The sequence below is a fragment of the Caloenas nicobarica genome, chromosome 8 (genome assembly GCF_036013445.1).
Source record: "Caloenas nicobarica isolate bCalNic1 chromosome 8, bCalNic1.hap1, whole genome shotgun sequence".
In the NCBI taxonomy this organism is placed as follows: Eukaryota; Metazoa; Chordata; class Aves; order Columbiformes; family Columbidae; genus Caloenas; species Caloenas nicobarica.
In genome coordinates, this window is record NC_088252.1 from 27,904,118 (window position 1) to 27,931,150 (window position 27,033).

General features: G+C 49.1%; 2 protein-coding genes across 4 annotated transcripts in view; one reads left to right on the forward strand and one right to left on the reverse strand.

Annotated features, from left to right (window-relative positions):
* The window catches only part of RSRC1 (arginine and serine rich coiled-coil 1), a 144,136-nt gene extending 140,908 nt beyond the window's left edge, over window positions 1–3,228 (reverse strand). For both annotated transcript variants that reach the window (XM_065639926.1, XM_065639925.1), the window contains exon 1: window positions 3,139–3,228. The gene's annotated coding sequence lies outside the window, so the exon portion shown is untranslated. The remainder of the gene's footprint in view (window positions 1–3,138) is intronic.
* Window positions 3,229–5,140: 1,912 nt separating this feature from the next.
* Window positions 5,141–9,916, forward strand: SHOX2 (SHOX homeobox 2). 2 transcript variants are annotated; one of them, XM_065640278.1, is made up of 5 exons: window positions 5,141–5,496; window positions 6,830–7,038; window positions 9,324–9,381; window positions 9,485–9,597; window positions 9,641–9,916. In XM_065640278.1, the coding sequence occupies exons 1-5, from the start codon at window positions 5,229–5,231 to the stop codon at window positions 9,914–9,916; spliced, it is 924 nt and encodes a 307-aa protein (XP_065496350.1). In that variant the 5' UTR covers window positions 5,141–5,228. The 2 variants fall into 2 exon arrangements, with proteins under 2 accessions (XP_065496350.1, XP_065496351.1); XM_065640279.1 differs by having other exon boundaries at window positions 9,485–9,573; window positions 9,665–9,916.
* Window positions 9,917–27,033: the final 17,117 nt, after the last annotated feature.

A 27,033-nucleotide genomic window follows, 5' to 3' on the forward strand; every position in this document is an offset into this window, starting at 1 on the left:
GAGCAGAGGAGGATGGAAAGGCACATTAACAAGCACCAACACCAAATGAACAGATTCAGATGAACTTAGAACCCCAGTTACATCCCAGGCATTTGGGGGCAGACAGTCTCCTGACCAGCACATGGGTGAGGCTCATTCCATCAGCCAGCCCCAACCTTCCCCCTGCGTGGTTCTCATCCTCTCCTGGCATATTCCCTCACCCGCTCCTGAATTTAGGTCAAACTACTCAGCAAAACAGCAAAGGAACACTGAGAATTCCAAAGATGCTGTCTCAAGGTACAAGGACCCACAGCAGCTACAAGGAAACTTATGCTGAAGCCTGAGCTGGAACACAACATCAAAAATACTTAAGCAGCTGATGAATTTGAAGGCTCTACAGTGAATGTCTGTGAACTTGAACATTTTGAAGGCTTGCAATTAGTGTGAAAGGGAACAGCTTTTCAACAGAATGACTAACAGCTGGAGCTGATCAATCTTAAGTCCTCATTCTGGAGCACAAGTGCATTGGAGTATCTAAAAGACAGGACTCCAGGCCCTTGGGTTTTTAATAGTTATTTTTTGTTTAAGTCTTGTTTCTGGAAACTGATGGTGCGACACTTTGATTGAAATGAAAGCAAAGCCCATACTCCCATACACATGTTTTGCCAATAGAAACATCAACATCAAAAATGTCAAACCAATGATTTACATTTGGCAAAGTTATAAACAGTGCTATCAAGCTCACCTGCAAAGAGCTAAGTAACCTCTCACCCTGCATTTTAAAATGTAAAGATAAATGGCATAGGAAACAAACAGACCTCTCTAGAAAAATATATTCAAAGAGAGTAAGGTATACTTTAAAATGGAGTAAGAAGCATACACTTATTGATCTCTGTTCAATCTTTTTTCATAGATGTTAGAATTATTTCAAGTGTCTAATATGTATTTTCAAACAAGAGTTTCAAATTATTACAGTATTTGCTGTAGACTGAAAGAAAATAATATCATTTGGGTGTTTTTAATTAGAGGCTGTTATCCAGCAAGCATTACTGCAGCAGGCAGTTAAATAATATAATACATAGTTATCATCATTAGCCAGAAGTGATGAAGACCAAATAACCTCCACATTTGTTCAGCACAAAATCCAAACTACTTATGTTTGTTAGTTACTAAGAGACTTTGATTACAACTGAGTTGCAATAATCACTCACCACCTGCACTGTTTATGTGGCACCTCTACAAACAAGATCCTGAAAGAAGGCGGATGTACTTGTGAGTTCAGCAGCCTGAATGGTTGATTTTACATAGTTATCCTGTGGTGTCTCTTTCCCTTAGCCAAATTTCCAGATCACTACAGGAGGAACATCTCAATGGCATCTACGGAGACAGCTCCCTTAATGGGGCACCTCAGGAAAAAGTCTAGAGATCAAAGAATCACAGGAATTTGGTTACTTTCTTACAAGCTCTCCCATAGAAACCAGACACAGACACCAAACATACCAGAACACAGTCTTCTGGTGACTGAAAGGATGTCCTCTTGGACAATTAAATCAACAGTATTTTTCAAAATCATTCATTTTGAACTTGAAGAAAGTTTGCCTCAATTCAAAATCATGAACGGACAGTTTATAATAACAATATTCATTAACTGAGCTTCAAATCTTTAGATTTCAAAGTTAAATGTGGGAAAAGCCAGGCTCAAGGAGACAGTACTTGCCCAGGGTCATTCAGGACACCAATAGCAAAGTGAAGACTTAAAGTGAGGCCTAAGACCCTTGTACAGTGCTCACCTGCTAAAAGCCACCCTCCATCAGCCATCTTTTGCCCAATAATTCTTAACGCTACAAGGTGGCCTTCCACTACATAACTACATTTTCCATACAATGAGAATTACAAACATTCCTATCTTTGATCAGCCCAAGCAGGTTCACTAAGAGCGTCAATTAATCAGCATTTGCTCCAAATAACCAACTTTCAGAATAAGCTTACAGATCAACTAAGTTTATCAGAATCTGATGATGCAGCTTTTAGTATTTCTTTTAAATCAAGTTGTAAATATTTCTCACTCATAAGGTAAAGGATCCTGCTGAACCACTCAAAATTGCATGTTTAAAATTTGTCTCAGACCATTAGAACAGCTAAACCGTTCAAAAAATGAAAATACCAAAAATGACTGCTGCTAGAAAATGCACATCAGAAGAACCCAAATCACATACCTTCTTTACCCACGCTTTCACAGGCAGAGAAAATAGAATAATTTCAGTTGGAAGAGACACTTGAGACCATGGACTCCAACGGTTCCCCCACCCCTGGCACTAACTCATGTCCCTGAAAACCTCATGTCCGTCTGTCCAACCCCTCCAGGGATGGTGACTCCACCACTGCCCTGGGCAGCCTGTTCCAGTGCCCCACAGCCCTTTGGGGAAGAAACTGTTCCCCAGATCCAACCTCAACCTCCCCTGGCGCAACTTGAGGCCGTTTTCTCTTGTCCTATCACTTGATCCTCAGGAGAAGAAGGCAGCAAGAGCTGGGAAAGAAAGATTCTACACGAATAATTTCCCTTTATCATCCTATGAACTGATGTCTAAAGGGGTGCCAGGGACAGTCACACCCACCCCACACACTCTGTGTTCCCTGCTCCCATCAGCTGGGCCCTCCTGACACACAGACTTAAAAGAGCCTGGGAAGGGACCAGTTCCCAGGGGTCTGGGCCAGTTCCCACCGGGAAATACCACCGGAGTCAGGACAAACAGCCCCGGGCTGGGCCGGCCTCTGGTGCCGCTCCTCCGCGAAACCGACACGTTTAACACCGGGATCCTCACCGCGCCCCCGCACTCCTCAGCCGGTCCCCACAGCCCCCGGAAAGCTGAGCCCAGCACCGGCGGGACCCCGCGGTCAGGGCGGGAAGCCCGGGAGAGGGAACAACCCGCAACGTTTCCGCGCCTGGAGCCGCAGGGCCCGGCCAGGCCGCACCGGCGCGGCCCCGGCGTTGCCATAGCAACAGCGGGCAGGGCAGGCCCGGCCCGCACCCGGGGCCCGTCGCGGCCCTGGCGGGGGGCAGCAGGCCGCGGGGCACGCCCGGCCCCCGCGGTGGCAGCCCGCGACACCCTGCCTTGTCCCTGCTGGGGGTGGGCTCGCCGCCGGGCCCCCCCACGTTACCTGAGCGGCGGAGCGGCCGGGCCGGGCGGCGGGAGCGCAGGTGCCTTTGGGCCGCGGCCGCCGGTTTGAGCTCAGCGCCTTCCTGGGCGGCGGGCAGGCAGCAGCGAGCCAGCGCCGAGCTCATCGAGGCGGCCAGGCAGCGCCGCCGAGCGCCGAGAAATCGATGCGGCGCGCTGGCCGCCCCGGCGGGGCGAGTTCCCCGGGCGTGACGGGCGGCGAGGGGCGAGCGGGCCCGTGGTCCCGTTGCCCACGGACGGCTGCCGCAGCCGTGACATCCGCGAAGACTTACCGGCACGCCGCCGCGGTGCACTGCGGTCCGCCTCCCCCACAGGTGACGGGCTCCGCGGCGGCGAGGGACGCGGGGACAGCGGGTTTTTCGTTTCATCCAAAAGTGATTAAAGACGGTCGGTGTTTCCTGGCACTGACACCACCCGCCCCCCCCGCCCCGTGGCTGAAGGGGCAGCGCTCCCCCCGCGGCGTGGGCACCGGGGAACAGAGCGTCCCGGCCCGAGCCCCGCCGAACCCGGCCGAGCCCCGCCGAACCGGCCCGAGCCCCGCCGAACCTGGCCGAGCCCCGCCGAACCTGGCCGAGCCCCACCGAACCGGCCCGAGCCCCGCCGAACCCGGCCGAGCCCCGCCGAACCCGGCCGAGCCAGCCCGAGCGTCACCGAACCGGCCCGAGCCCCGCCGAACCTGGCCGAGCCCCGCCGAACCTGGCCGAGCCCCGCGGAGCCGGGCCGAGCTCAGCCTCCGCCGGACAACGGCGAGAAACGCAACGAAATTATTTAATCCCTACGCTTAATTCTGGCTTTTGACGAATTTGGTCAGTTTAACGCGAGTTTCCGAGCACACGGGAACTGCGGAGTTGTTGAGTGAAGATAAACGAAACGTGAAGATGGAAAAGCCGCTGACGATCATCTTTCCATTCGGCGGCCGGTCTGTTCCCGTCGGGACCCCGGTGTCCGATCCCCCCGGCACCGAAAATGCCACTTGGGGCGGAGTGGGGACAAGCGGGGCCGGTGCACCGGCGGCTCGACCCGCTTTGCTGCCTCAAACGGAGTAAAAACAGTAAATCGTTGCCTGTCGCGGCTGAGGCGTGTGTAATTGGATCTGAAGAAACGCTAATTCCACCCTCGATACCGTACCTGCTCGAGTAAATAAATGCTCTTTTATGTAAAGTCATCTTTCCAAAGGTCAAATGAAAAATCAATACATAAGCAAGAGTTAAACAATTTTGAATAATTTATTAGAATTCTAGCAAAGGTGTAAAAGAGCCGACTTCTGTCAACAAAAGTACTCTCTTAATGGGATTTAAGCAACAAAGGAAAAACAATATTAGCAATAAATAGCGTAATTCGCTCTAATCTGATGCCTCAATTCGCCATATGAGAAAACGTTAAAGATACGGCTGTATTTGTCACTATCAATTAGCCGGTAATTTACTCGGTGGATTTGGGCGTCCACGGAGGAACTTTTCCGGCTCCCCCGCCGCTCTCCCGGGGCCGGTTCCACGCACAGACCCCCGGCGGGGAACCGCCTCTTGCCTCCGTCCCGCGGGGGCGGCCCCGCTGAGGGGTGCGGGGGATGCGGGGCCGCCCTGACCTCCGCGGGGCGGTGCGCGGGAGCGGAGCCTGCGCGCCCCCCCATCCCCATCCCCGCCGCCTCCCGCCTTGGCCACTCCCCCGCAGCTCCGGCCCCTCTCCCGCGCCGCGCTCGCCCGGGACCTCGCGCACGGGCCCGCGCCTAATTAAATTAATTAGGGCGCAGAGCGCGGCGGGCAGCGGGCGGGCCGGCCGGCGGCTCCCTGGCCGCAGTGCCCCGCGGCGGGCGGCGCGGCCGGGCGGCGGAGAAGGGGTCCATTCAGAGCTCCGAGGGGAGGTAATTCGCCGGGAACAAGGGGCAGGCTTTGCAAAGTATAAATAGTGCCACTTCAATAGCGACGTCGCTATCAGACCCCGGGAGCCTTGCACGTCGGGCGGCACGGCTGGGCTCAGGACGGCACGGCTCGGTACGGCCCGGGGCGCCGCCGCCACCCCGCCCCGTGGATGCCCGCCCGGGGAGCCGGGGCAGCGCGCCCCTGAGCCGCGGCCATGGAGGAGCTGACGGCGTTTGTCTCCAAGTCGTTTGACCCCAAAGCGAAGGAGAAGAAGGAGCTCATCACCTACCGAGAGGTGCTGGAGAGCGGGCCCCTACGCGGAGGCAGCGGACCGCGGGAGAGCGGCGGATCGGCAGCGGAACCGGGCCGCGACGAGGCGGGCAGCCCCGCGGCGCGGGCGGGCGGCGGGCGGTCCCCGCCGCGGGAGCCCGACGCCGCCGCCGAGAGAGCGGCTGAGGCGGCCACCCCCAAGCTCAGCGACGGTAACGGCGGCACCGGGGACTTCCCCTTCTTCCCTTTCTTTCCTTCCCCCCCGTCGGGGTCGGGACGCGCGGAACGGCGGTGGGAGCGGGCGATGGCCGCGCACCGGGCGAGACGGACCCGCGGCCGCGGGTGGAAGGGGCTCGGCAGCGCCCGCGGGAAGGCTGCGATAGGCGTTAAGGAGCGGCTTTCCCTGTTTTCCCGATTACGGGAAATATGCGGCCGGCCTGGAAGTTTATATTAAAATATTTAAACAAGTATTTAACTTGCTTATAACACGATCTGTTCCTGTTTAGCATCCCATGGGAAGCCGCGCTGCCAACGAAAGCCCGGACAGGCGGGCCCGTTCGTTCTCCCGCGGGTCTCGGCTGCGCGGACGCGGTCGCGCGTGGGGCCGGGCTGCGCTGCTGCCGCCCAGCCCCGGTTCCGCGCCCCGGTCCCACCGCGCTGTTTTCTTCAGAAATGCCCCGCAGTCATTCCGCACATTTTCCGCTCCGGGGCGATGGCCGCGTTACCCGTACCGGGCCCGCCTGCCGCTCTCGGCAGCTGCGGGAAGGCAGCCGGGCGGCGCCGGCGGAAGAAGCGCGCAGGATCCGCGCCCACCGGCGGGGCAGGGCCCGTCCCCGTGGCTGCGCGAGGACCCGCGGTTCGCTGCTGCCCTTTTGTTCGGACCACCGTTCCTGGCGGAGCGCGGCGCGGCCGGGAGCATCCCCGGAAAGGGCTCATTAACAAATTTGTGCTAACGAGCGGAGCGCGGGGGGAGCCAGCAGCCGGGGCAGGGCCGGGCGGACGGCTCCGCGGCGCGCAGGTCCCGCGGGGGCCCGAGCAGGGACCTCCGTGTTCGGCCGCACTCCGGCCTGGGGCGGGTCTCTGGCAGAAAAATTAAACAACGAAAACAAAACCCCCGCGAGAGAGCGAGCTCGGGCGCGAGGCGCGGAAGGGCCGCGCTGGCTGGCGGAGCGGAGCGGAGACCTGTTGCTGCGCTTCCCCCGGGTGGGCAGCGGGGCTGGAGATCTCCCGCGGGCCGGCGCGGTGCGGCCCCCCCGGGCGGCCGCCGGGCCCCGCTCCCGCTGCCAGCGGTTACCGGAGCCGAGCGGCGGAGCCCGGAACGGCAGCGGCTGAGCCGGGCCTAGCGCGGACCCGGGCGCACAGGCCCCGTTCCCGGCTGCCCCAGCCCCGGGAGGCTCCTGCCCGGTTCCCCCGGCGGAGGGGAGCGGCGGGCCGGGGGATGAACTCCGGTGTCCTCGCTGCCTCCTCCCCGCTGCTGCCACCCCGGGCAGCCCCCCCACCCCGCGGTCCCCGTCCTGCCTGTCTGACTGCTTGTGTCGTGCCCAGTCTCCCCAGAGCTGAAGGACCGCAAGGAGGATGCAAAAGGGATGGAAGACGAAGGGCAGACGAAAATCAAGCAGAGGAGGAGCCGGACAAATTTCACCCTGGAGCAGCTGAACGAGCTTGAAAGGCTTTTCGACGAAACCCACTACCCGGACGCTTTCATGCGGGAGGAGCTGAGCCAGAGGCTGGGGCTGTCCGAGGCCAGGGTGCAGGTACCCGGGGGTGTGCGGGGTGGAGGGGGCCAGCTCGGTGAATCCCGGCCGTGCCCCGTCCCTCCGCTCCTGACACAGGCTGTCAGAGAGAGCAGGGGGCTCCCCGCGCCGGATTGCACCCAGCAAATCTGTGTAATCCCATCCCCGGGCTCTCTTGTGCTTTGGACTCCTTGCAAACCCCTCGCTCTGTCGCGTTTTGTTTAATCTCTGCTTTTATTTCGTCTTTGCCTCGGCAAGAGCTACAACGGTTATTCTGTTGGCGTGGGCTGCGGTCCCTCTCCGGGCTTACCGGGTGGACGTACCAATTAACTTTATAGATGTAGTGACCATAAACTAAATTAGGAATTGCTAACTGCAAAAAAAAAAAAAAATCCAGTCCGTTTCTCCTCGTAACCCTTAAATCTTAAGGGAAGCGGCACGAAGACTGAGCGAAGTGCACAGACCGGTTGTGTTCGGATTTATGAAATACAAAAGTCTGGGATAAAAACAGGCTATTTTAAGCGTTCTCTCGTTCCGAGTAGCTGCAGCTTCCTTTGATTTAACCTGCGTGTTTAACCTCGGGCTGCCCTCCTAAAGTTTTTCCAAATTGGTTCCCGAGCTGGTTTCTGCGAGTTTTGTCGGGATGAGATGGAGAGTGAGGAAGGGTCCGGGCTGGGGAGGAAGGTAACTTCTCAAACGAGAACAAATGTAGCTGCTCCGGTGTATTTCCGTTCTAATAATAAAAGAAGAGAAAATGATGGTCATTATTTGTTTGAACACATGGAGTAGTTTTAGGCCCCTCACATCTGCAGCTGTTAGAAAGTCTCACTGTAACAGATACTCCCCCTCAATCTTTGTGCTCGTAGGCCACCATCTGCACCCAACTACGCGCACAATCCTTGTGGGCTTTCCCTGCATCTTGTCATGGGGTAGGGACAGAAACACAGCGGTCATGTCGAACCGAGAAAGTCATAATAAACTGCTTTTTTCATCACTCGCAAAAAGAAAAAAAAAAAAAATCAAAAGACCCTTCGTTTTCCCACTTTCCCCGTTTTTCCGCCGAGGCTGCCGCCTATTTAAGCCCAGCAAATCTTAACAAAACCAAAGAAAATAAAGTTGCAGATCTTCAACTTGGCTGCGAAATCTGTAAAGGGAGGCGCTTCCTTCTGCTCCACAAAGAGCGCGGCCGCGGCACATAATCCGCGCTCCCATTATGCCAAATCGCTGGGCGAATAATAACTTTCGAAGATTTACATAGATTAAACCCCATTCCCTTTAAATCGTTCCGGAAAACGCTTTGCAATAATATTTTCCCTCGCATCTGCGCTAATTTGTGAAATTATTGAATGTGCGTTTCCACGGGAGGCTGAGGGCGAACGTGGCTGTTTGGGCAGATTTTGCTCGGCTGAAGTAAATGACAGGGCGGGGGAAATGCACGTTTATATTTGTCTCTTCGAGTTAAGACCTCGAAAAAGAAAAATTTTTTTTTTTTGGCCGCGGGGAAAGGATTTCTTGGTGGCTGTGGCTTCGGAGATGCAGTGCGGAGGTCTGTCTTTGAACAGGAATGTTTTAAGGCGCGCTCTCCCTCCTTGCCCTCCCTCCCTTCTCTAAGCGAGCAGAACTTTATTCTGGAAATTTATTTCAACGATTCTATTTCCAACACTAAAAGTATCTTTTCGTCTAAAGCTCAGCCTTTTCTGTGCAAACAAATTAGATTATCATGATAACGAGACAATTATTCCGCTTCTGTGCTACACTCCGCTGCACAGAGGAACAGAGAAATTCTAAAGTTCTTCGTGGCTTTTATGACAGTAATTGCCCCCCTCCCCCCAAAAAGTGAGCCATTAGGCTCTCTGGTGTTTAGTTTTTCGTGAAGATCAAGCTAATTAATCTTACAGCTATTAACGAGCACGATCTTCTCCGGCCTGACGGTGCAAACATCCAAACCCATTATCGCCAGTTGGTATTAGATATCAGGGGGCGACTGAGGTCTTTCGGGACCCTGATGTGGAAAGACGAAACCGGGGCTTATAAAGTAATTTCTCTGGAACAAGCGCTCAGCGAACGTCCGTTTTTTGTGTATTTTGACTCATTTTCCCTCGCCCTTTGCGTTTGGGAGCTCAGGAGCAGGGAGCGCAGCCCGTGCCGCAGCCGCCTTTCTTTGTCTGCCTTTTTTTTTTTTTTCCTTATTAATTATTCTCGGTGGGTTTATTTTATTTTTTTGTGTGGCGCTTCGCGTCCTCCCCGCGGCGGTGGCAGCGCGGCCGTGACGCCTCTGCGTGTCCCCCCCTGCTTTCTCCCCACAGGTCTGGTTCCAGAACCGAAGAGCCAAATGCCGAAAGCAAGAAAACCAACTCCACAAAGGTACCGGGACGGGGGGGGGGGGGATGCCGAATGTCGCGGGTGGGTGGGACACGCGTGGAAGCGGGGGGGGTTGCTGACCGCCTGCTGCTGCTCCCTCCCGCAGGGGTATTGATCGGCGCCGCCAGCCAGTTCGAAGCCTGTCGGGTGGCCCCGTACGTGAACGTGGGCGCGCTGAGGATGCCCTTCCAGCAGGCAAGTGGGCGGCGGGGTGTGTGTATGTGTGTGTGTGTGTGGGGTGACACGCGTGGGTCGCCGCCACGCTCTGCCCCTTCTCTCCCGGCAGGTTCAGGCGCAGCTGCAGCTGGACAGCGCCGTGGCCCACGCACATCACCATCTGCACCCGCACCTGGCCCACGCACCCTACATGATGTTCCCCGCGCCGCCGTTCGGGCTCCCGCTGGCCACGCTGGCCGAGTCCGCCTCCGCCGCCTCCGTGGTGGCCGCCGCCGCCGCCGCCAAGACCACCAGCAAGAACTCCAGCATCGCCGACCTGCGCCTCAAGGCCAAGAAACACGCCGCCGCCCTGGGGCTGTGACCCGGCTTTTTAAATTAAAAAAAAAAAAAAAAAGGTGAAAAAATAAAAATAATTTAAAAAAAAAGACGAGAGAGAGGAGAAACTGACGGGAGAGATATACTTATTTAAAGAATTAGAGGGACTAGACGCGCAGCTGGGAAGTTCACAGGTTTTGAAACTGACCTTTTTCTGCGAAGTTCACTTTAATACAAGAAATTTGATAAGAGAGGCGGGCCTCCTTTCACGTTGCATCAGATACTTGAGTTTAACAACCACGTCTGGAATAGCGACAAAAAAAAAAAAAAAAAGAAGAGAAAGACGACGACGAAGATAAATAGAAAAAAAAAAAAAAAAAAAGACACTGATTTCTCTGCGAATTTCTAATGGAAAACTGTCCGGGATTCTTCCTCCAGCAGCATTCCGGGTTGCATGTATTTGTATTTCATTGATGGAGTCCTTTGATTCACTTGCACTTCACCCTCATCTTTAGTAGGAAAAAAAAAAAGCAAAACAAACAAACGTGGCTGGGTTCTCTCTCTTTTAATCTTGGAGGGAAGCGGAAAGAGAGAGGGAGATCAAGCGCTACTTTTTCCACTCGCGAATCTTTGTTGGTCCGTTTGCCGTCCCGCTTCTGAAATAAAAGGGAGCGGAATGTGCCTCCCTTTGCTGGGGCTCTCTTGTCCTGAGGGCAAAAACGAACGGGAAAAAAAAAAAAAGAGAGTATTTAATTCCCAACCACCACTTTACACAACGGCAAATTCCAATAAGAAGTACTGGGTACATGTAAAATATGTTGATACACACGAACAAAGTTTATTTTGGCTATAACTTGTGAATTGATAGTTGACTGTCAAACATTTGCATTTTATCTCATAAAGGTGTATCTATTCACGTAATCTTGTGATTTTTTTTGGTATTATTATTATTATTTGAAAGACGTATAGCTATTTAACCTGGGGTACTTTGCAGTCGGTGATTGTTATCCCAGTTTGCCATCAGACCCTCATGCTTATTGCCAAGACAGAGGGAAAGCTCTTCTACGTGTACTTTGGTACGGACGGGCTTTGTATCTATTTGTTCTCCATGAAAACAAAATTATTTATATTGACCATATTTTTTCTAGTGTATTTTAAGTTATTTTAAAAAGAAAAAAAAAAAGATGCTGTTATTTCATTACATTTGTTGTCAGTACAATATATTTTGTTTCACTCAGGTTTGCGTCACCTTTTTTAATCCATTTTCGACGTCACGAATTTCAATAAGTGCCAAGTAACGAATTTAAGACACTTTGCGACCTATTGACTGAAAAGAGTAACGTTTTAGTGGACGTTTTCACGTCACTTCTGGTACTGTTAATATTAAATAATCGGTGATATTCTTTCTTTTCTGTGTTTACACCTTCTGTAGAGCTCGCACGTTTCTTTCTGCTCCGTAGATATCGCGACGGGCCGATAGCGCCGGGCACGACCAGGACGCTCCGCTCACCCCCGCGCATCTTCTGTCGCCACTTTTTATCGGTTTTCCTGAGTTTCGGCTTCGCAAGACTTATCGTGGCGTTTTGATTTGGCTTTCTTTTGAAGAAAAAAAAAAAAAAAAGAAAAATAATAGACCGGTGGAAGTTATACAGCAATTGTGTCTTTACAAGTTCTGTCAAGTTCCCTCAGGTAATAAAATCGAGGAAAGCGAAGTGGCTCGAGGTATTTTCCAGGGGAGGAACAACGGGGGGATTCGCACCTCCCGCTGCCGCCCGCCCTCGTCCACAGCCCGCACGGAGCCCCCGCGGGGCCGCTCCCGCCAGCCCCGCCGTGCCCGGCTCGGGGTCCCGCCCGCTCCCCCGTGCCCTGCCCGCCGGGACGCGCCGCCTCTGGCCGGGGCTCCGTGCGGAGAGGGTGCCCGGCCCGGGGGCTGGTGGCGCGGAGGCGCCCGCCATGGAGGTCCCTGTGAGGGGAAGGAGCCCGCCATAGCGATTCTTGTTGGGGGAAGGCGCCCGATGTCGATGTCCTTGTGCGGGGCAGGATCTCGCCGTGCGCGTCCTTGTGAGGGGAAGGAGCCCGCCATGGTGATTCCTGCGAGGGGCAGGAGCCCGCCATGGATGTCCTTATGAGAGGAAGGAGCCCGCCATAGGGGTTCTTGTGAAGGAAAGGCGCCCGCCATAGTGATCCTTATGAAGGGAAGGTGCCCACTATGGAGGTCCTTGTGAGGGGAAGGCGCCCGCCATGGTGATTCCTGTGAGGGGAAGGCGCCCGCCATGGTGATTCTTGTGAGGGGCAGGACCCCGCCATGGTGATTCTTGTGAGGGGAAGGCGCCCGCCATAGTGATTCCTGGGAGGGGCAGGCGCCCGCCATGGTGATTCTTGTGAGGGGCAGGAGCCCGCCATGGTGATTCTTGTGAGGGGAAAGAGCCCGCCATGGGGGTCTTTGTGAGGGGAAGGCGCCCGCCATGGTGATTCTTCTGAAGGGAAGGCGCCTGCCATGAGGGCTCCTGTGAGGAGAAGGCGCCCGCCACGGCTCCCCCGTCGCCCGGCCGCGGGTGTCCGGGCAGCGGCTGCGGCGAAGGACCCGCCTCGGCGGACGGAGCCGGCGGGCGCTGCCGGGGGCTGGGAGGTGGCCGAGGCGCAGTCCCCGGAGCCCCTTGGCCCCGCCGGGCCCCTCGCTGGGGAAGCGGCGGCCTCCGGCGAGCCGTGCCCGCTCTCCGCGGGGAAGGGCAGCTCCGGGGCGGGGGGTCCCGGCGGTCGGGCGGCGGGAGCGAGCCCGAGTTGTCCCCAGCGGGCGGGCAGGGACAGGGACAGTGACCCCCGGAGAAAGGGGGCCCGCCCGGAGAGGCCTGCAAGAGCAAAATGAGCTAATAAGGGGTGGAAAATGATAGATTTTATGTGGGGTAAACCAACTTTATTCAAGCAAAAGTAAGATCCTCCTAATTATAAAGTCAATAAAACTAACGGTGGTGTCTATTGATCCCTGAATTAACGAAGTTAATTAATATGTGCACAAGCAGGTAATATTGCAGTTCACATCCCAAACACAACCCCAAGCGTTCTCAACCTGCTCCAAATAAACTTGTCACGTCTTACCTGCTCTGTTTAAAACACAACTAGTTTAAATATAGTTGCCTGTCAGTCCTGTGCGGGTTATTGATGTATGGAACGTAAGCTGCGATGGGTACATACGGTGTGGATTTCAGATCTTTACAATATGTCTGTCTTCAAGATGATTGTAATAAAAACCATGAAAAATGGACTTTCGTCATAACAGGGAAAGATGATTGGACTCCGTAAGAAAACTGTGTATTTTTTAACACAGCTGTGATTAAAATAAAATAGTCTTAACGGGATATTTTTGGACGGGGGTACTTACATTCCTGGTTTCCTTGGACAGGAATACCTAATAAGTCTATAGGCCGACAGAAGTTGGCCAGAACTCTTCTGTTTCTATTTTATTTCTTGGAGCATCTGAACCTACGTAAAACCCCATAGGTTTGACAAAATTTAATTATGGGTATTTCATGAGCCAGCCGGTGCACACACACTATAGCTTTACGTAGATAAAATTTTAGCATGGGATTTACATGGAGATGCACTGGCCTGAGACGGGGATTTAGAGATCAAATGAATCGTGTAGGAAGGAGTAAACACTTTTTTTTCTGTCCTTGTAGAGCTCATCACCCGTTCGCAGCAGGAACTCACGCAGATTTGTATTCGACAAAGCGGCACTTTCCACATTTTGTTCGCTCCCTGCAGCAACGCGATGTGAGGTGAGCAGCCAGGTGTGCCGGCAGCCCCGTGTCCTACAGAAAACTCCAGACACCACCGGCCTAAATCCTACCATACATCTCAGTTCTCCAGACAAGAACTCTTAAAAGGAGAAGGAAAAAAAAAGAAAGAAAGAAAGAGAGAGAGAAAGCAAGCACTGGGTTTGCCCAGTGCATAGAAGTGCATGAAAATGTGCTAAATACTGTATATGAAATTGATCCGTCTCATGTAAACTCAGCTTTATTCCAGGCAAGGCTTTTAACCAGCACACTTAAACTTGCCTTTCAGAAACGCAGCACCAGAAGAGCACATGAGCCTCCGTGGTATCCAGCCGACCCTCACGAGCACAGCCGTCCTTCGAGGGAGCTGCAGCTGAATACTCAAGGAATAAATAACGTGTTTTGTGTAACAGTACACACTGTACTAACTCCTGCCCAGTAAATATTGATACTTGTCCAATTTTGTGGCTGTTCCCTTGAATTTTCAGTTTCTCGCAACTTCCGAGCCGGTTCACCCTTGCTGTGAAGCACCAGCAGGGGAAAGTGCACCTTAGAGGTCATCTACTACGTAGATTTAAAAAAATAAAAGAAGCAGATCTGTATCACACTTGTATTTTTGAGACTGGCAACAAAGTTCTGACAGGAACTGGGAAAAATTGTGCTCATTTTTTAATCTTTCCTAGATTTAAGCTGCAACTACCCCTGGTTTTGATGGAGGGTCTAGTAAGTGTTCTCAGAAATGTGCATTGTCACTTTATGTGAGCAGCCAGTCTTCTCCCCAGATGTTCCTTAAGTAATAAATTAGTGCGAATTAAGACAATTCTCAGAATTTTCTACACCACGAATCTTGCCAGTCCAGTTGCAGAGTATGGCTTTTCAGGTGCGTTTATGCTGTTTTGCCAGTTTTTACTAATTTTACTGACAAAAGCTAAATTTTTAACGGAAAAACCAGCAGATCCCGTGGTCTTTCTTGGTAGGGTGATAACACAAACCCAACCTCTGCTCAGTTTGGGGCTGGTTTGTGTTTTCACTCGGCAGGTGCTGGCACAGGCCCCCAGCCGCGGTGTCCCCCCCTCCGTGGGCAGCACCCGGGAGCGCAGGATTTGAAGGGATCTGCAGCATCGTTCATATGTCACATCACCCACATCGCATGTACCGATGCTGCTCTTTCTGTAACATAATGGAAAAAAATATGTATGCAAAGGAGATTTGCATCACGTTTTGCAAGCCTATCTACTTACCTCTCCTTTTATCTGTGTTAAACTTTTTAATACTGCAGCTCCAAAAGGTGTTTGAGAATGTTTTCCTTCATAATGAAGGTTTCATGGCCTTCGCACATCAGACATTCTGTTCATTAAATACTGATGTGATATCAGCAGTCTCCTTTTACACAGGGAAAAATTCGGAGAGAGAATTCTGAAATGAGGAGGTACAAAATGTGCTCATCACGGGCCAGTGCTCTCAACAAGGGCCAGCTTGATCTTACCACCATCCTGAAACCACTGACAATATAAACCTGCGGTTGATAAAACACAGTATCAGAGTAGGGTAATCTTTTGTGAACATCTTCCTCAAGTTAATTTGGAGAAGAAAGACAGCAGTTTTAATAATGCATTAAGAAAATGCAGCTACATCAGCGTTCAGGCTGACATTCCATGCGCTAGGCCCAATATCCACACTGGTGCTCCACGCTTGGGTTTCCCACCATGATCCTGGATGTGCATCTATAGGTCCTCAACGTGATCCTGGATGTCCATGATCCTGGACATCAATGGTTTGTGCAGCCAGGCGGCTGTGGGCTCCATCGGTAGGTTCCTGCGATTCCTCCTCTCTCTGCCAGTGCTGGTGTCCTGGTGTTTTGCTCTTTGAAAATGTCATCCTCGATTATGCAAGTTCGGGAAAAAGTAGTGAGCAGGTACAAGCTCATCAATGGGTGCTTCTGTCCAGTTGATGAGCTGGACAGCAGTTGTTTACAGCCAGCCTTTGGTGTTTCAAATGTCCCCGATCCCTACATCTTCTCTCAAGCTTTTTGGCTTCCTGGGTTTGCAGAAAGTGTTTTCGTATCGCTGTGAAATGGTAAATGCTGGCAATTTTGCTCAGGATCTAATGTCTGTAGGGTCATAATGGCTTCATAGTTCCTGCACTCTGTGAAACTCAACTATTTTAATTCTCCAGTCATCTGCTTTTGACTCGCACCTTCACTGCCGCCGTCACACGCTCCAGCAAGATGTTAACATGCTCCGCACACTCTGTAACGGGGGAAACATTTCGTCACTCTGATGTTAGGTGGCCACTGCTGCCTTATTCCTCTAAGAAGAATTTAGACCTACTATTTTCTTTTCCTTACAGGAGGGGAACACGTCCCACCGGTCACCGATGATGGGAACACCAGACACAGCTTAGACAAGACGGTGGAGTTAACCCATGTTTGAACAGCTCACACGAGAAAGAGTGTTTGCAAAATAAGAATTGGCTACTATATTAGGAAGCATCTGAATTTTGGTTGCAACCACAAAGAGACACAACAACTTTTCTTGGAGGACATTTGAGTGTAGTGACTAAAACAGTTTTTCTGGTGAGAGCGATGGCTCCTCTCAGCGTGTAGGAGGATCGTAGAGGGGACTGTGCACCAAGACGGCAGCGTGCAAACTGCTCGTATTAACATCAACACACTTACAAACCTCTTAGTGGTCCTTTGAGTAAATATTTAAGCAGTGGAAACTTGGCTAGCACTTACCAAGGCAGATAATCTGCTGGAAATTAAGATTCTGCCTGTAGCCCCTTACAAAATAGCTGTGAATACTCAGAGCATTTTTTACGCCATTCCTTTACTTATGTGTATACGTTATTTATTATGCAGCTTCTCTTTTATGAAATATTTAGATTTGGAAGTGTTTTGACATGTGGTAATCTTTAGGATGAAGGTAAACATATTCTTTTTTAAAGAAAATGTAAATAAAGTATTCCCCAAAAATATCTCTGAGAGGTTAACTGCAGGACAATGGAAACCACATGTAGATGATGCCCCTGCTGTCCCTGCGCAGGAACATTCGGGCGGATTTCCATTGACTTTGTTGACTGCAGCAGAAATTCTGCTTGGGTGAATACCACAGTACCGAAACTGTAAGAAAAAGAAAACAATAGGCTAACGAATTAGCTGGATTCGATACATTTTAGATATCTGGTTTAGATTATCGTAATTACTTGAACAGCCATTAATTTAAAGAAATACCATTGCTGCAACAATCGTCCTTACTACGGAAAGGAATGCAAACTAATCCATATGCTTCCTGGTAATTTTTTACGTAATTTTTCACCTTGTCCAGTGCCTGCAGGTGGGATTTTGGTTATTCTTACACTGCTGCAGCTGCAAGGCTGTGGGAGGGGATTCCCCGATAGGATCTGTTGGATTTAAAGACCAGATTTCTACCTGGTGTAAGCAGCGGTAGCTCTGTCCTGGGCTCGCTGCCGCAGGAAAAGATCTGACCCTTGGTGGTTCTTGTCCTTGTTTTGCGCAGCTGAAAAGCAGCTTCATAATATGAAGCAGATGACAATTTTTACGTAGGTAATCAGTTCGATTGCAGAAATAGTTCACAATGTTTTGCTACCTAGGTAAAGGATTTTGTATGAATTTCAAAAGTAATTTAACCGTAGTAATATTGCTAAAGGAAAGGTAAACTTTCGCGATTCGTAAATTACTTGATGTTCAGATGTAATTAGTTTAGATTAATTTATAATGGGCTCATTTTACTTGTAATCAAGAACTTATTTTCATGGGCTGGGGAAATGCCTGTGAATTTTCTCTCTGAGCTTTCTTTCATAACATCTGCACTGAGACTTCTCAGTTAAACAATGGAAGGGCAGGATTTACAGAGTGTCAGCTTGCTGGTCTGTTCCTGGAGAAAGATGAATTAAGCCTTCTGTTATAAATGGAACATATATACTTCAAAACAAATGTTATTAGCCAAGAAATGTCCAAGGTCAGGCTAAGTTATATATGTTGTATTCCTATGAGTAATTTATTTTTATGGCTATTTAAAGTGTGAATGCATTTAAATTTTTTTCAAGCTTTTGCCTAAGTTTTATAAGTGCCCCACTTAGTTTTCGGAAGAATAAAAATTAACGTTAGCCAGGAATTGCACTTGTTTTTAACTGTTTCCTGTGTGCTTGTACACTTATTGTTCGTTACCACAGGGAAACATGTGGTGGTTCAGTGTTGTCAATAAGGAAATGCTAAATTTGGTCTAGTCTAATTTCAGAAAACTTGAAGCAATATCTTGCAGACACGCCACGTTTACCATTCCTCGAGTTCCTCGGCCATCGCCGTGCCCGGGCAGGTGGCCGGGAAGTTTGTGGTGAGTTGCCAGGGAAGTCGTGGTAGATCTTTGGTGCAAATGCAGCTCTCTGAACCAGGAGTTGGCAATTTCTCCTGCCAGAGAGGAGCGCAGAGCTGTGTCTCCTGGAGGATGCTGCCAGGCTTTCCAGAAAAGGTGTGGCAAAACGTAAATGCAAAAAAACAAAATCAGGTTTGTGCACAGAAGAAATGCGTTGTTCACAAATTGCATTTTTCCTTGATTTCTTCTATACAGCTACTGAGGAGGCACAACCTTGTTTAGCTTAAAACATTTAAGAAAATTATAGCCAAGAGCTCTTGGCTAATGTCTGAGTGTTGCTTTTATCATTGAAGTCCTGGGGAACAATTCGAGACCAAATGTCCGTCGCAACTCTTGTACTCAATACTACCGACATTTTGCCCTGGGACACCGAGGAAGGCATTGAATGCGGGCAGGTGTTGGAACAGACTCACATTACAGATGTCCAAAATCACTAAACACAGCTCCAGCTCCTGCAGAGAAGAAACAAGCTCGTAATACTGCTTATTTTCAAGTGCTCACAAGGACTAATGTGAGAAGTATTGAATCTCCGTAAAATGAGATTAGGTCAGACAAATAAATAAACTGGAAACACCTCTTGGAAGCAAACTACCATTGACCCTTGAATTACAGCTTCCAGGCAATAGGAAAATTAGCTAATTCCATAAGGTAATCTTATATGTAGGAACCTGTGTGCGCGTTGTGCAGTAGTGGCATCAACTCGGGTGCTGCCGAAGGTGGTGGATGCAATAAGCCAGCTTCGCTGCAGATGGGCGCAGGAAACAATCGAGCTTCCTTATGTAACGAGGCGGCCAAAACAGTAGAAATCATTCCCAAAAGCAAGCAGAAGCCGAGATGAGTCAGAGCCGAGGAGTGCGTGGGTGGAGAGCGTCCCCGTGGCGCGATGACAGGCACGGAGGAGAGGTCTGGGCTGTGTCTCTGTGTGTGACAAGAGAGAGCAGGAGAGGAGCAGAGAGGAGGCAAAGCACCCAGAGCAGAATACGACGCCAGGGAGAAGCACAATTTGGTTTTTGTGACAGCCCAGAGAGGGTGGGAGCCGTGGAGAGAGAGAGGAGTGTTACTGGTGCAGGGAAACTGGACCGGGTGCATTGATTGTGAATAAACACTAATGTATTCGTGTAACACTTTACCCACTCATAGGTTTATTTTCCTAGATTAAACAGCCTGAAAAGAGCCTGGAAAGTAACTTTATGACACGCAGGGTAACAGCACTTTCCCTCTGGCCAGACCTGCTGTCATGACTCTGTGAATTGAGAGGGAAAAGGGTGGAAGGGAATATCCACGATTTGGCCCTTGAAATATAATTATCTCGTGTGCATGTTTATGTCCCTACAGAAAGACCAGAATCATAGAGTATAACCGGGAAATTAAATTTTCTGATATCCATTAATCCATCATCCATTAATGGCCACTGTCTCCATAATCCCCAGCGGCAGGGAAACCAAAACGCCTTCAGGGGAGCTGGAGGTTGGGAGGCAGATGGAGCATCACTGGGCGAAGGGTACGGAGATCGTCCTCCTCCTCACTAAATATCCTCCTGCCCTCGTACTTGCTGAGAACGAGGGAATTCTTGGTCTGAGGGTGATGGGTTACCTTGCTGGAAAGGGGATGTGCACTGATGAGAAGGAGGACAGGACACTTAATAGCTTTGCATAATATTTTTTCCTTCCACCAGGTTTTGTACAACTAGTGTGTGAGTAGCCAGTCTCATCCTGGCTATCAGCAAACTGCTATCCTTTAAGTGCAATTAATGGGAAAGAGCATTTAATTACAACAGTCTTCCCTCATTTGCAACATATGGATAATATTTCAATGCTTTGTGACTAAATGGAAAGTCTCATGAACCAGTACCCGCCGTGGCTGCCATCAGTTGGCACACATGTAACTTCACAAAGGATAACTTCTTTTTTTTTTGAGATCCATCTTAAAGAAGATTTAAATCTGAGTAATGACTTAGGTCTAAGTTCTCAGAAAAGTCGTTCAGCACCCAAAATAAACTGTTATTTTAAAATTCCTTTGTATACAAACCCGTATACATTTCTTTGTATAGAAAGAAGTTGAATTCCAGTTTACATCTGAAACTTGATCTGGCCATAAGCAGAGAGCTGTGAAAACTGCCTCCCTGGGTATTTAACCAGCGTGTGTTTGTACGCAGCTCCGCAGCCAAATAATCAGAGTGCCCTTGGCTCCCGGGGCCGCAAAGCCCGCCCTGCCTTTGTAGGCTGAAATTGGGTTTTCAGAGGGGAAAACATTCTTGAATTAGTCATTTTTCAATGTCTTTATTTTATACTCAAAGTCTAGGGCAACGAAACAGCTCCTGTTAGAACTGATTTAAGGAGGGTTTCCAGCTGAGATGATGCGTTGTGATCTCAAGCCCAGCGCTGGAGCGGCTTCTTGCTGGGGGGCTGTGCAGGATCCGTCCCCGCGTGCGCCCACATCTCACCCTGCATCGCTCTTGCTCCTTGTGCCCCCACAGAAGAGAGCTGAGAGCTTCCAGGTGCCCAAAGAGATCTCAAGGCTCTACGGAGGGATCTGGAGCGGCTGATCAATGGGCTGAAGCCAATTGTATGACGTTCAACAAGGCCAGGTGCTGGGTCCTGCACTTGGGTCACAACAGCCCCATGAGCGCTGCGGGCTCGGGGGAGAGCGGCTGGAAGGAAAAGGCCCTGGGGGTGTTGGTGGCAGCGGCTGAGCATGGCCAAAAAGGCCACCAGCATCCTGGCTGGTACCAGCACTGGTGTGGCCAGCGGGACCAGAGAAGTGATCGCCCCCCTATACTGGGCACTGGGGAGGCCAAACCTCGAATCCTGGGGTCAGTTTTGGGCCCCTCATAACAAGAAAGACCTTGGGTTCAAAGAGAGAATGGAGCTGGGGAAGGGGCTGGAGCACAAGTGTGATGGGAGTGGCTGAGGGAGCTGGGGGTTCAGCTGGAGAACAGGAGCTGAGGGGAGACCTTCTGATCTCTGACCTGCCTGGAAGGAGCTTGGAGCCAGGGGGGGTCGGGCTCTGCTCCCCAGGAACAAGCGCCAGGACCAGAGGAAACGGCCTCAAGTTGCGCCAGGGGAGGTTGAGGTTGGATCTGGGGAACAATTTCTTCCCCAAAGGGCTGTGGGGCATTGGAACAGGCTGCCCAGGGCAGTGCTGGAGTCACCATCCCTGGAGGGTTGGACAGACGGACAGGAGGTTCTCAGGGACATGGGGCAGTGGTGAAGTTGACAGTGTTGAGTTAACAGTTGAACTCAATGATCTTAAAGGTCTTTTCCAACCCAAACCATTATGTGATTCTGTGATTCAACCTACACCCATCGACCTTCTGCAACATTTTTCCTGACCAGTCACTGGGGAGCGAGCCATGAGGTTCATGAAGAAATTAAAGTTAACATTGATTGTGCGTGTAAATCCTGGCAGGGCTGGAATTCAGCGTGCACAAGGACCACAAGAGCAGGCTGCTTTTCTAAACTGAATCAAAATACTCTTGTGTTCTTAGCACGCTCCCCACTGGTTAGCTACTTAACATATTTGATGTAAACTTAACGGTTTTTAATTAAGTATCTTTATAATGAAAAATATTAGCTCAATATTAGAGAAGAAAGAATGACTAATCTGCCCTGAGCACTTTTATCAACGTTTTTAATAGGATTTATTATTTGGATTCAAATAAATTGGGCTGCCAGGAAAAAGCCACAACCCCCACCTTCTTCAGGAGGACTGTTACGTGGTAAATTTTAGCTGATGTTTTTATGCTCCAATGAGAACAGAGCAAATTATTGACAGGTTTTGTGTAGTATTGGGTTGATCTTTAAAACATGTACTTCATCCTGTGTTTGTCTTTTCCTGTGTCTGCTGTCTGCAAATGCTTTACCAGACACAGATATCTGTGGGAATACTGACCACAACAGCATATTTTATTTGTTGAAAATCAGTTTTGTATTGCAATAAAGAATATTTGTTGTGGCAGCCTGCATTTTTTTTTGAGACTGATTTATACCTGTCCAGACAGCTAAAGAAAAATGCCTTAAGACTTAAAGGCACAATTTTATTATCCTAAGCATTGACTATCAAATTCTTATAGCAAACTGACTGTGAATTTCTAGATTAAAACTGAATTCTGATTAATTTAAAGTAACAAAGAAACAAAAGGAAACCCATGAGCTGTGCTGGTACGTGACAAACTGGAAGGGAATGTCCTGGCGCGGATGCGCCCATACAAATAGCTCTGGTTTGTGGTGGAGCCAGGCGGGTTCCCTGGTGTTGCCGGGCTCTGATAAGGCAGGAAGGAAAAACCTACAGTGAGAACATCATGGAAAGCTTCTTCCTAAATTGTTTTCTTGAAGATATTTCTACTACGAGATGGTCCGCAGGTCTATAATTAGGAGCCCGTCTGGTCTCGGCGGCTCAGCTGGGTGAGGAGAAGCAGATCCGCCAAATATAATATTAATAGCGTGAGGAGAAGGTGGTGGGAGGGACGGATGGATTGTGGATGGGAAAAAGAGAGAGGCAAGGGGGAAATGAGGGAACGAAGGAAAAGCAAGAAATGGCTAAGTTTGGAAGCATTCCTTTATTTATATTCCTTGGCAGACAGTTAACTTTGTGATGATACTTTCTTCTTATATCTGTCTGACTGGGACCCACCTTCTAACCGTTGCCAGTTTTCCCCACTGAGATAGTGCTATTTATATCGCGTTTTGGTTGAGTTTGTCTTCGGCAGCTTAACAAACTGGGCTCAGACCAAGTTAACCAGTTATAGACGCAACTGTGTTGGTACTAGTTTAACTTTCCTGGCAGAGAATAACAGAATGTAAAAGCATCCGCGTCCTGTGGCCGGCGGTGAGCTCCAAAAACTGCCCAGGAGTTGTGACATCCCATCTCCGACGTTCATTAAAAAACAGTCCTCAAAACCTGTTCACTTAACTTTTTTCTTTTTGTTTCTAATTCTTTAATATAAACTAGCCGTTTCTAATTATTTTAGATACAACCAGACTCTTTTTATTTCTGATTTTAAACCATTATAAATATAATTTTCTCTTCGCAAACTGAATGCGTCCCTAAAGCGTTTCCAGATGCCGGACGTGTACATATGTAACACTCCTACTGGACGAATAACTCCTGATATTTAATCAAAAGAAAGAAGTTTAACAAACAATACACTAACACATGAAAAGATAACATGGTGAGAAAAAAACCCTCTAGGCTATGAAATCTAGATGAAACTTTTCCAGCTTGTAAAGAGGGATTTACGAACTGGCCAACAGTACGACTCAGAAATTAAACCTGAAAAAGTACGAAATAACTGATTTCAGAAGAAGACAATAAAAATGGAAGGAAGAGGAAATGGAAAAGAATAAAAACAGTCAGCGCACAAATGGGGACTTAAGATGCAAAGAAGAAAATAAGAAAAAGAAATATCAAGAAAGAATATTTTCAACAAGACACAAATCATAAATTTAGTTATATGAGAAGAAGTGCAAGAAATACCATGAGTTACAATATTCTAAAGAAAACAAAACTGTGAAAATACACAGGAGAAAAGAGAAAATATGAAAAATCTCATTTTGTATTAATTGTGTTCCCCTTCGAACAACACATTTCAATGCTGGAAACACATTTTAATGCTGGAAATACTCCGGTAATTAGATTATTGTTTACAGCAGGTTATTACTCAACTGGTCCCCGTTTAGGCTGTCTGTATTTGATCTGATTCTGTCAAACCTCGCACTGAAGACATTGAGTTGTTACCTGAAAATAAAGACTTAATCACGCGAATGTATTTGTAACAAAAATTCTCATTATAGCACCATTTTTCCTAAAGGCCCGTGCGACAGAAATGTGGTTACACAAAGCTCAGGCTGCAGCTGCACAACTTACGGGCAATAACGATACATTGACATTTAGGTGCTCGGGTCGTTTTCTTGAGCTTGTGTAGCTTCGTTGTTGTAGGAATCACCAAGAATTTTACCTTCAGTGCAGTGCCAAGAGATATGAATGACCTAAGTGATTAAATACAGTCCAAATATTAATACACAATAATCAATTCCAATCCATTCTGTAGGTCGTTGACAATTTGCTGCCCCGCAGAGTAGCAAATCCCTGCGCTTTCAGGGAAAAGAACGTTGGAAAATAGTCAGAAAACCCCAAAGAAACAATTAGAGCTACCGAAATAATCCCGGGAATCACCAGTGGGAAATGTTGTATGTAGATTTTCTTACAGGGAAAAGTTATTTTATTATCGTACTTTTTAAACAGCTAGGTTACGGCATTTTTCATGTTATGGCACTATTGTATTAGACACAAAACCCTGATTTTAACCTGCTTTTAAGTGTTCTTCCTTCCCCTTCACGCCAGGGTTTGAAACTGTCGTTTGTGTAACTGTTCTCTTGGCTTCCACGGGTTCTTTTAACTACTCCGCAATTATAATAGCTCACTAATGGACCATCTCATTGATGAACTTCCTCGTTACGAAGAACCTCGGACGAAAAACGATCCTGGTTCTTTAAAAGTTTATCCCTATGGCACCATCATGTAAGCATACATATGGGACAGTAAAAATGGAAGACGACACATTAAATGACATTATTATAAAATGCAATACTCTTGGAATGATCCCTTATTAAATTAGGCTCTATGATCTGAGATGAATTTCCCCGATCCCTAATCCATCACTAGAGAAATATTAAAAGATAGGTCTCAACTGGTATTAGAATCGCACTCAGTCTCTACTTTCATTATTTTGAATTAGGGTGCTACTGGGGGGGAAGCCTCTTAATGAGAATTAGAGTGATTCACTGGCCTTCTTTTGGATTTTGACAAGTAAAATATTAACTCTTCAGTCACAGCTGTCGGAATTAAAATACTTGGCAGCCACAGATGCACAAATTAAATTGGCCTTTATGTTTCCATATTGCTGACCTCCTTAGAGGCAAAAACATCAAACCCAACAATAACAGAAAACCCACAGTATGTCATTTCTTGAAAGAAAATATATTTATTGAAGTTTTTATATTTGTTTCAGTTTGAAACACATAATTGAACAAACACAGAACATTTTTACAAAAGGCTATTATTTTAATTTTGCATTCGGTAAAACTTCACCTACAAATCAGCTACTCCGAACCATTAATCAGGTAATAAAATAATGAGTTAAGTTATTTCAGGGATTTCTTAACTGTTTAAACCAACATAAATCAGATTTATGTGTGGCGCATCGACGAAAATATCTTAATGGCTTTGACTGGCATTTTTTTAGGGTTGTTTCTTTGTAAATAATAGATTCTCATCCTTAGAAACAACGTATGAAAATGCGTAATCATTGCAGAAGCACGAGATGTTTTATTACCTGGGCTCCAGTTCGTAACAGCAAAACAAGCTGAAGTTCAGCCATGTCGAGAAAACATCCTTTCCGATCTTTTTCCCTCCTTTTTAATTTACTGCTCTACTAGTGGCGGTGGAATTTCAATTAGTCTCAATTAGGTGTATCTCAATTAAGTGTATTTTAATTATAGTGACTGTCTCTAAAGTGGAACTCGTAGCATAGAAAACTCTCAAATAAGGGAATGATGCAGAAGTGGCATATATTTTTTTTTTAAAGCCATCCTTAAATGATATGATCCGTCATATCCCAGCAGCGCAGGGGTTTGTTATTCTTTGCCGTGTCTCTGGTCACCTCCAGCGTCTCGCCCTCCTCCCGAACGATCCCTCATTGATCCCAACCCGTGATCGGTTGGGAACTCCTCGCAGGGGGACGTTGATGGATGCGTTTTACCCATGTTGCCTTCGCATCCAATCCGCTGATGAACTCCCGGCTCCGGGGCCATCGGGGGTGTCTGGGGGATGAGTTTTGGCTTTGGGTCGGCGTCTGCTTCTTGCTCTTTTTGCACGTCGGTGATTGCAAACCACCTCCGTGTAATTTCTTACAGCACTTGTCTTGTGTGCGTGCTGATGTGGAGCAGAGAGGCTGCAATGTTGACATTATGAAGCGCATTACGTTTTATGTGAAGAAATAAAGTTTGCTACCCACTTTCTGGTTTTTAATTTTTTAATTACGGATAAACAAACCCATAATTTGCATGCGGAAAGCTACGCCTTTTCTGCTTGTGACGGTGGAGTTTTAGAGCTGATAGCACATCATAGTCGCATATCTAAAATAATCCAGCCTTAATAATTTGAAATATCTCCTTATTCAGTGGCAGGGATCTTGTTGGATGCATTTGCACTGCAGCACACTTGTTGTCACTGTCTCAGCAGGGACAGGAACATCTTATTAGTGACATCTGAGCCACACTTGTGGTATTTTGTTTGAATCCCTGAGCTCCCAGCACGGCTCGCATGTCCCCTCCCGGCCTTTTTCGGGAGGAGCTGCCCCCCAGGAGGGGCTTGGGGAAGCCCTTGCGCCCGTGGAGGGACTGGGTTGGGGGCAATGGGGTTGCAGTGGTGGCCGTGACAATTTTGGGCCGTGACAATTTTGGGCCGTGACATCCAACCGCACATGCTGGGGGGGCATGAGGCATCACCCCACATCACACAGCCCCAATTCGGGGGTCCTCCTGCTGCTCTCTGCCGCGTTTCGCCTTTCCCGGCGTGCAGAGCTCACGGGCATGGGGAAAGCGCTCAGTGCAACAAACCTACAGCTTCCCTGGGACCGCTTCTACATTATTTTTATCCTTTTTCTGACTATCTCAGCCGTGCAAACAGCTTGTTGCACGGGAATAAGGCTTTTCCTACGGGCTCCTACTCCATCTTTCCTCCTTGCCGTATCCCCGGTGAAGCGGTACCCAACCACCCCCCTCCCTCGGAGCGCAGCATCAGCCCCCGTCTCAATTTGGATTTCCCCGTCTGGGTTGGGGCTGCTAACCCACACAGACAGGTTTCCAGGTTTTGCTGTTTTTTCACCCGTTTCTCAGCCCGTCGGAGCCGGGAACACCGCGGCATTATGCAGGCGGATGGCCGGCGCGGCCGGCTCGGCGCGTGAATTAGTTCTGCGCAAGAACTACTTAATACAT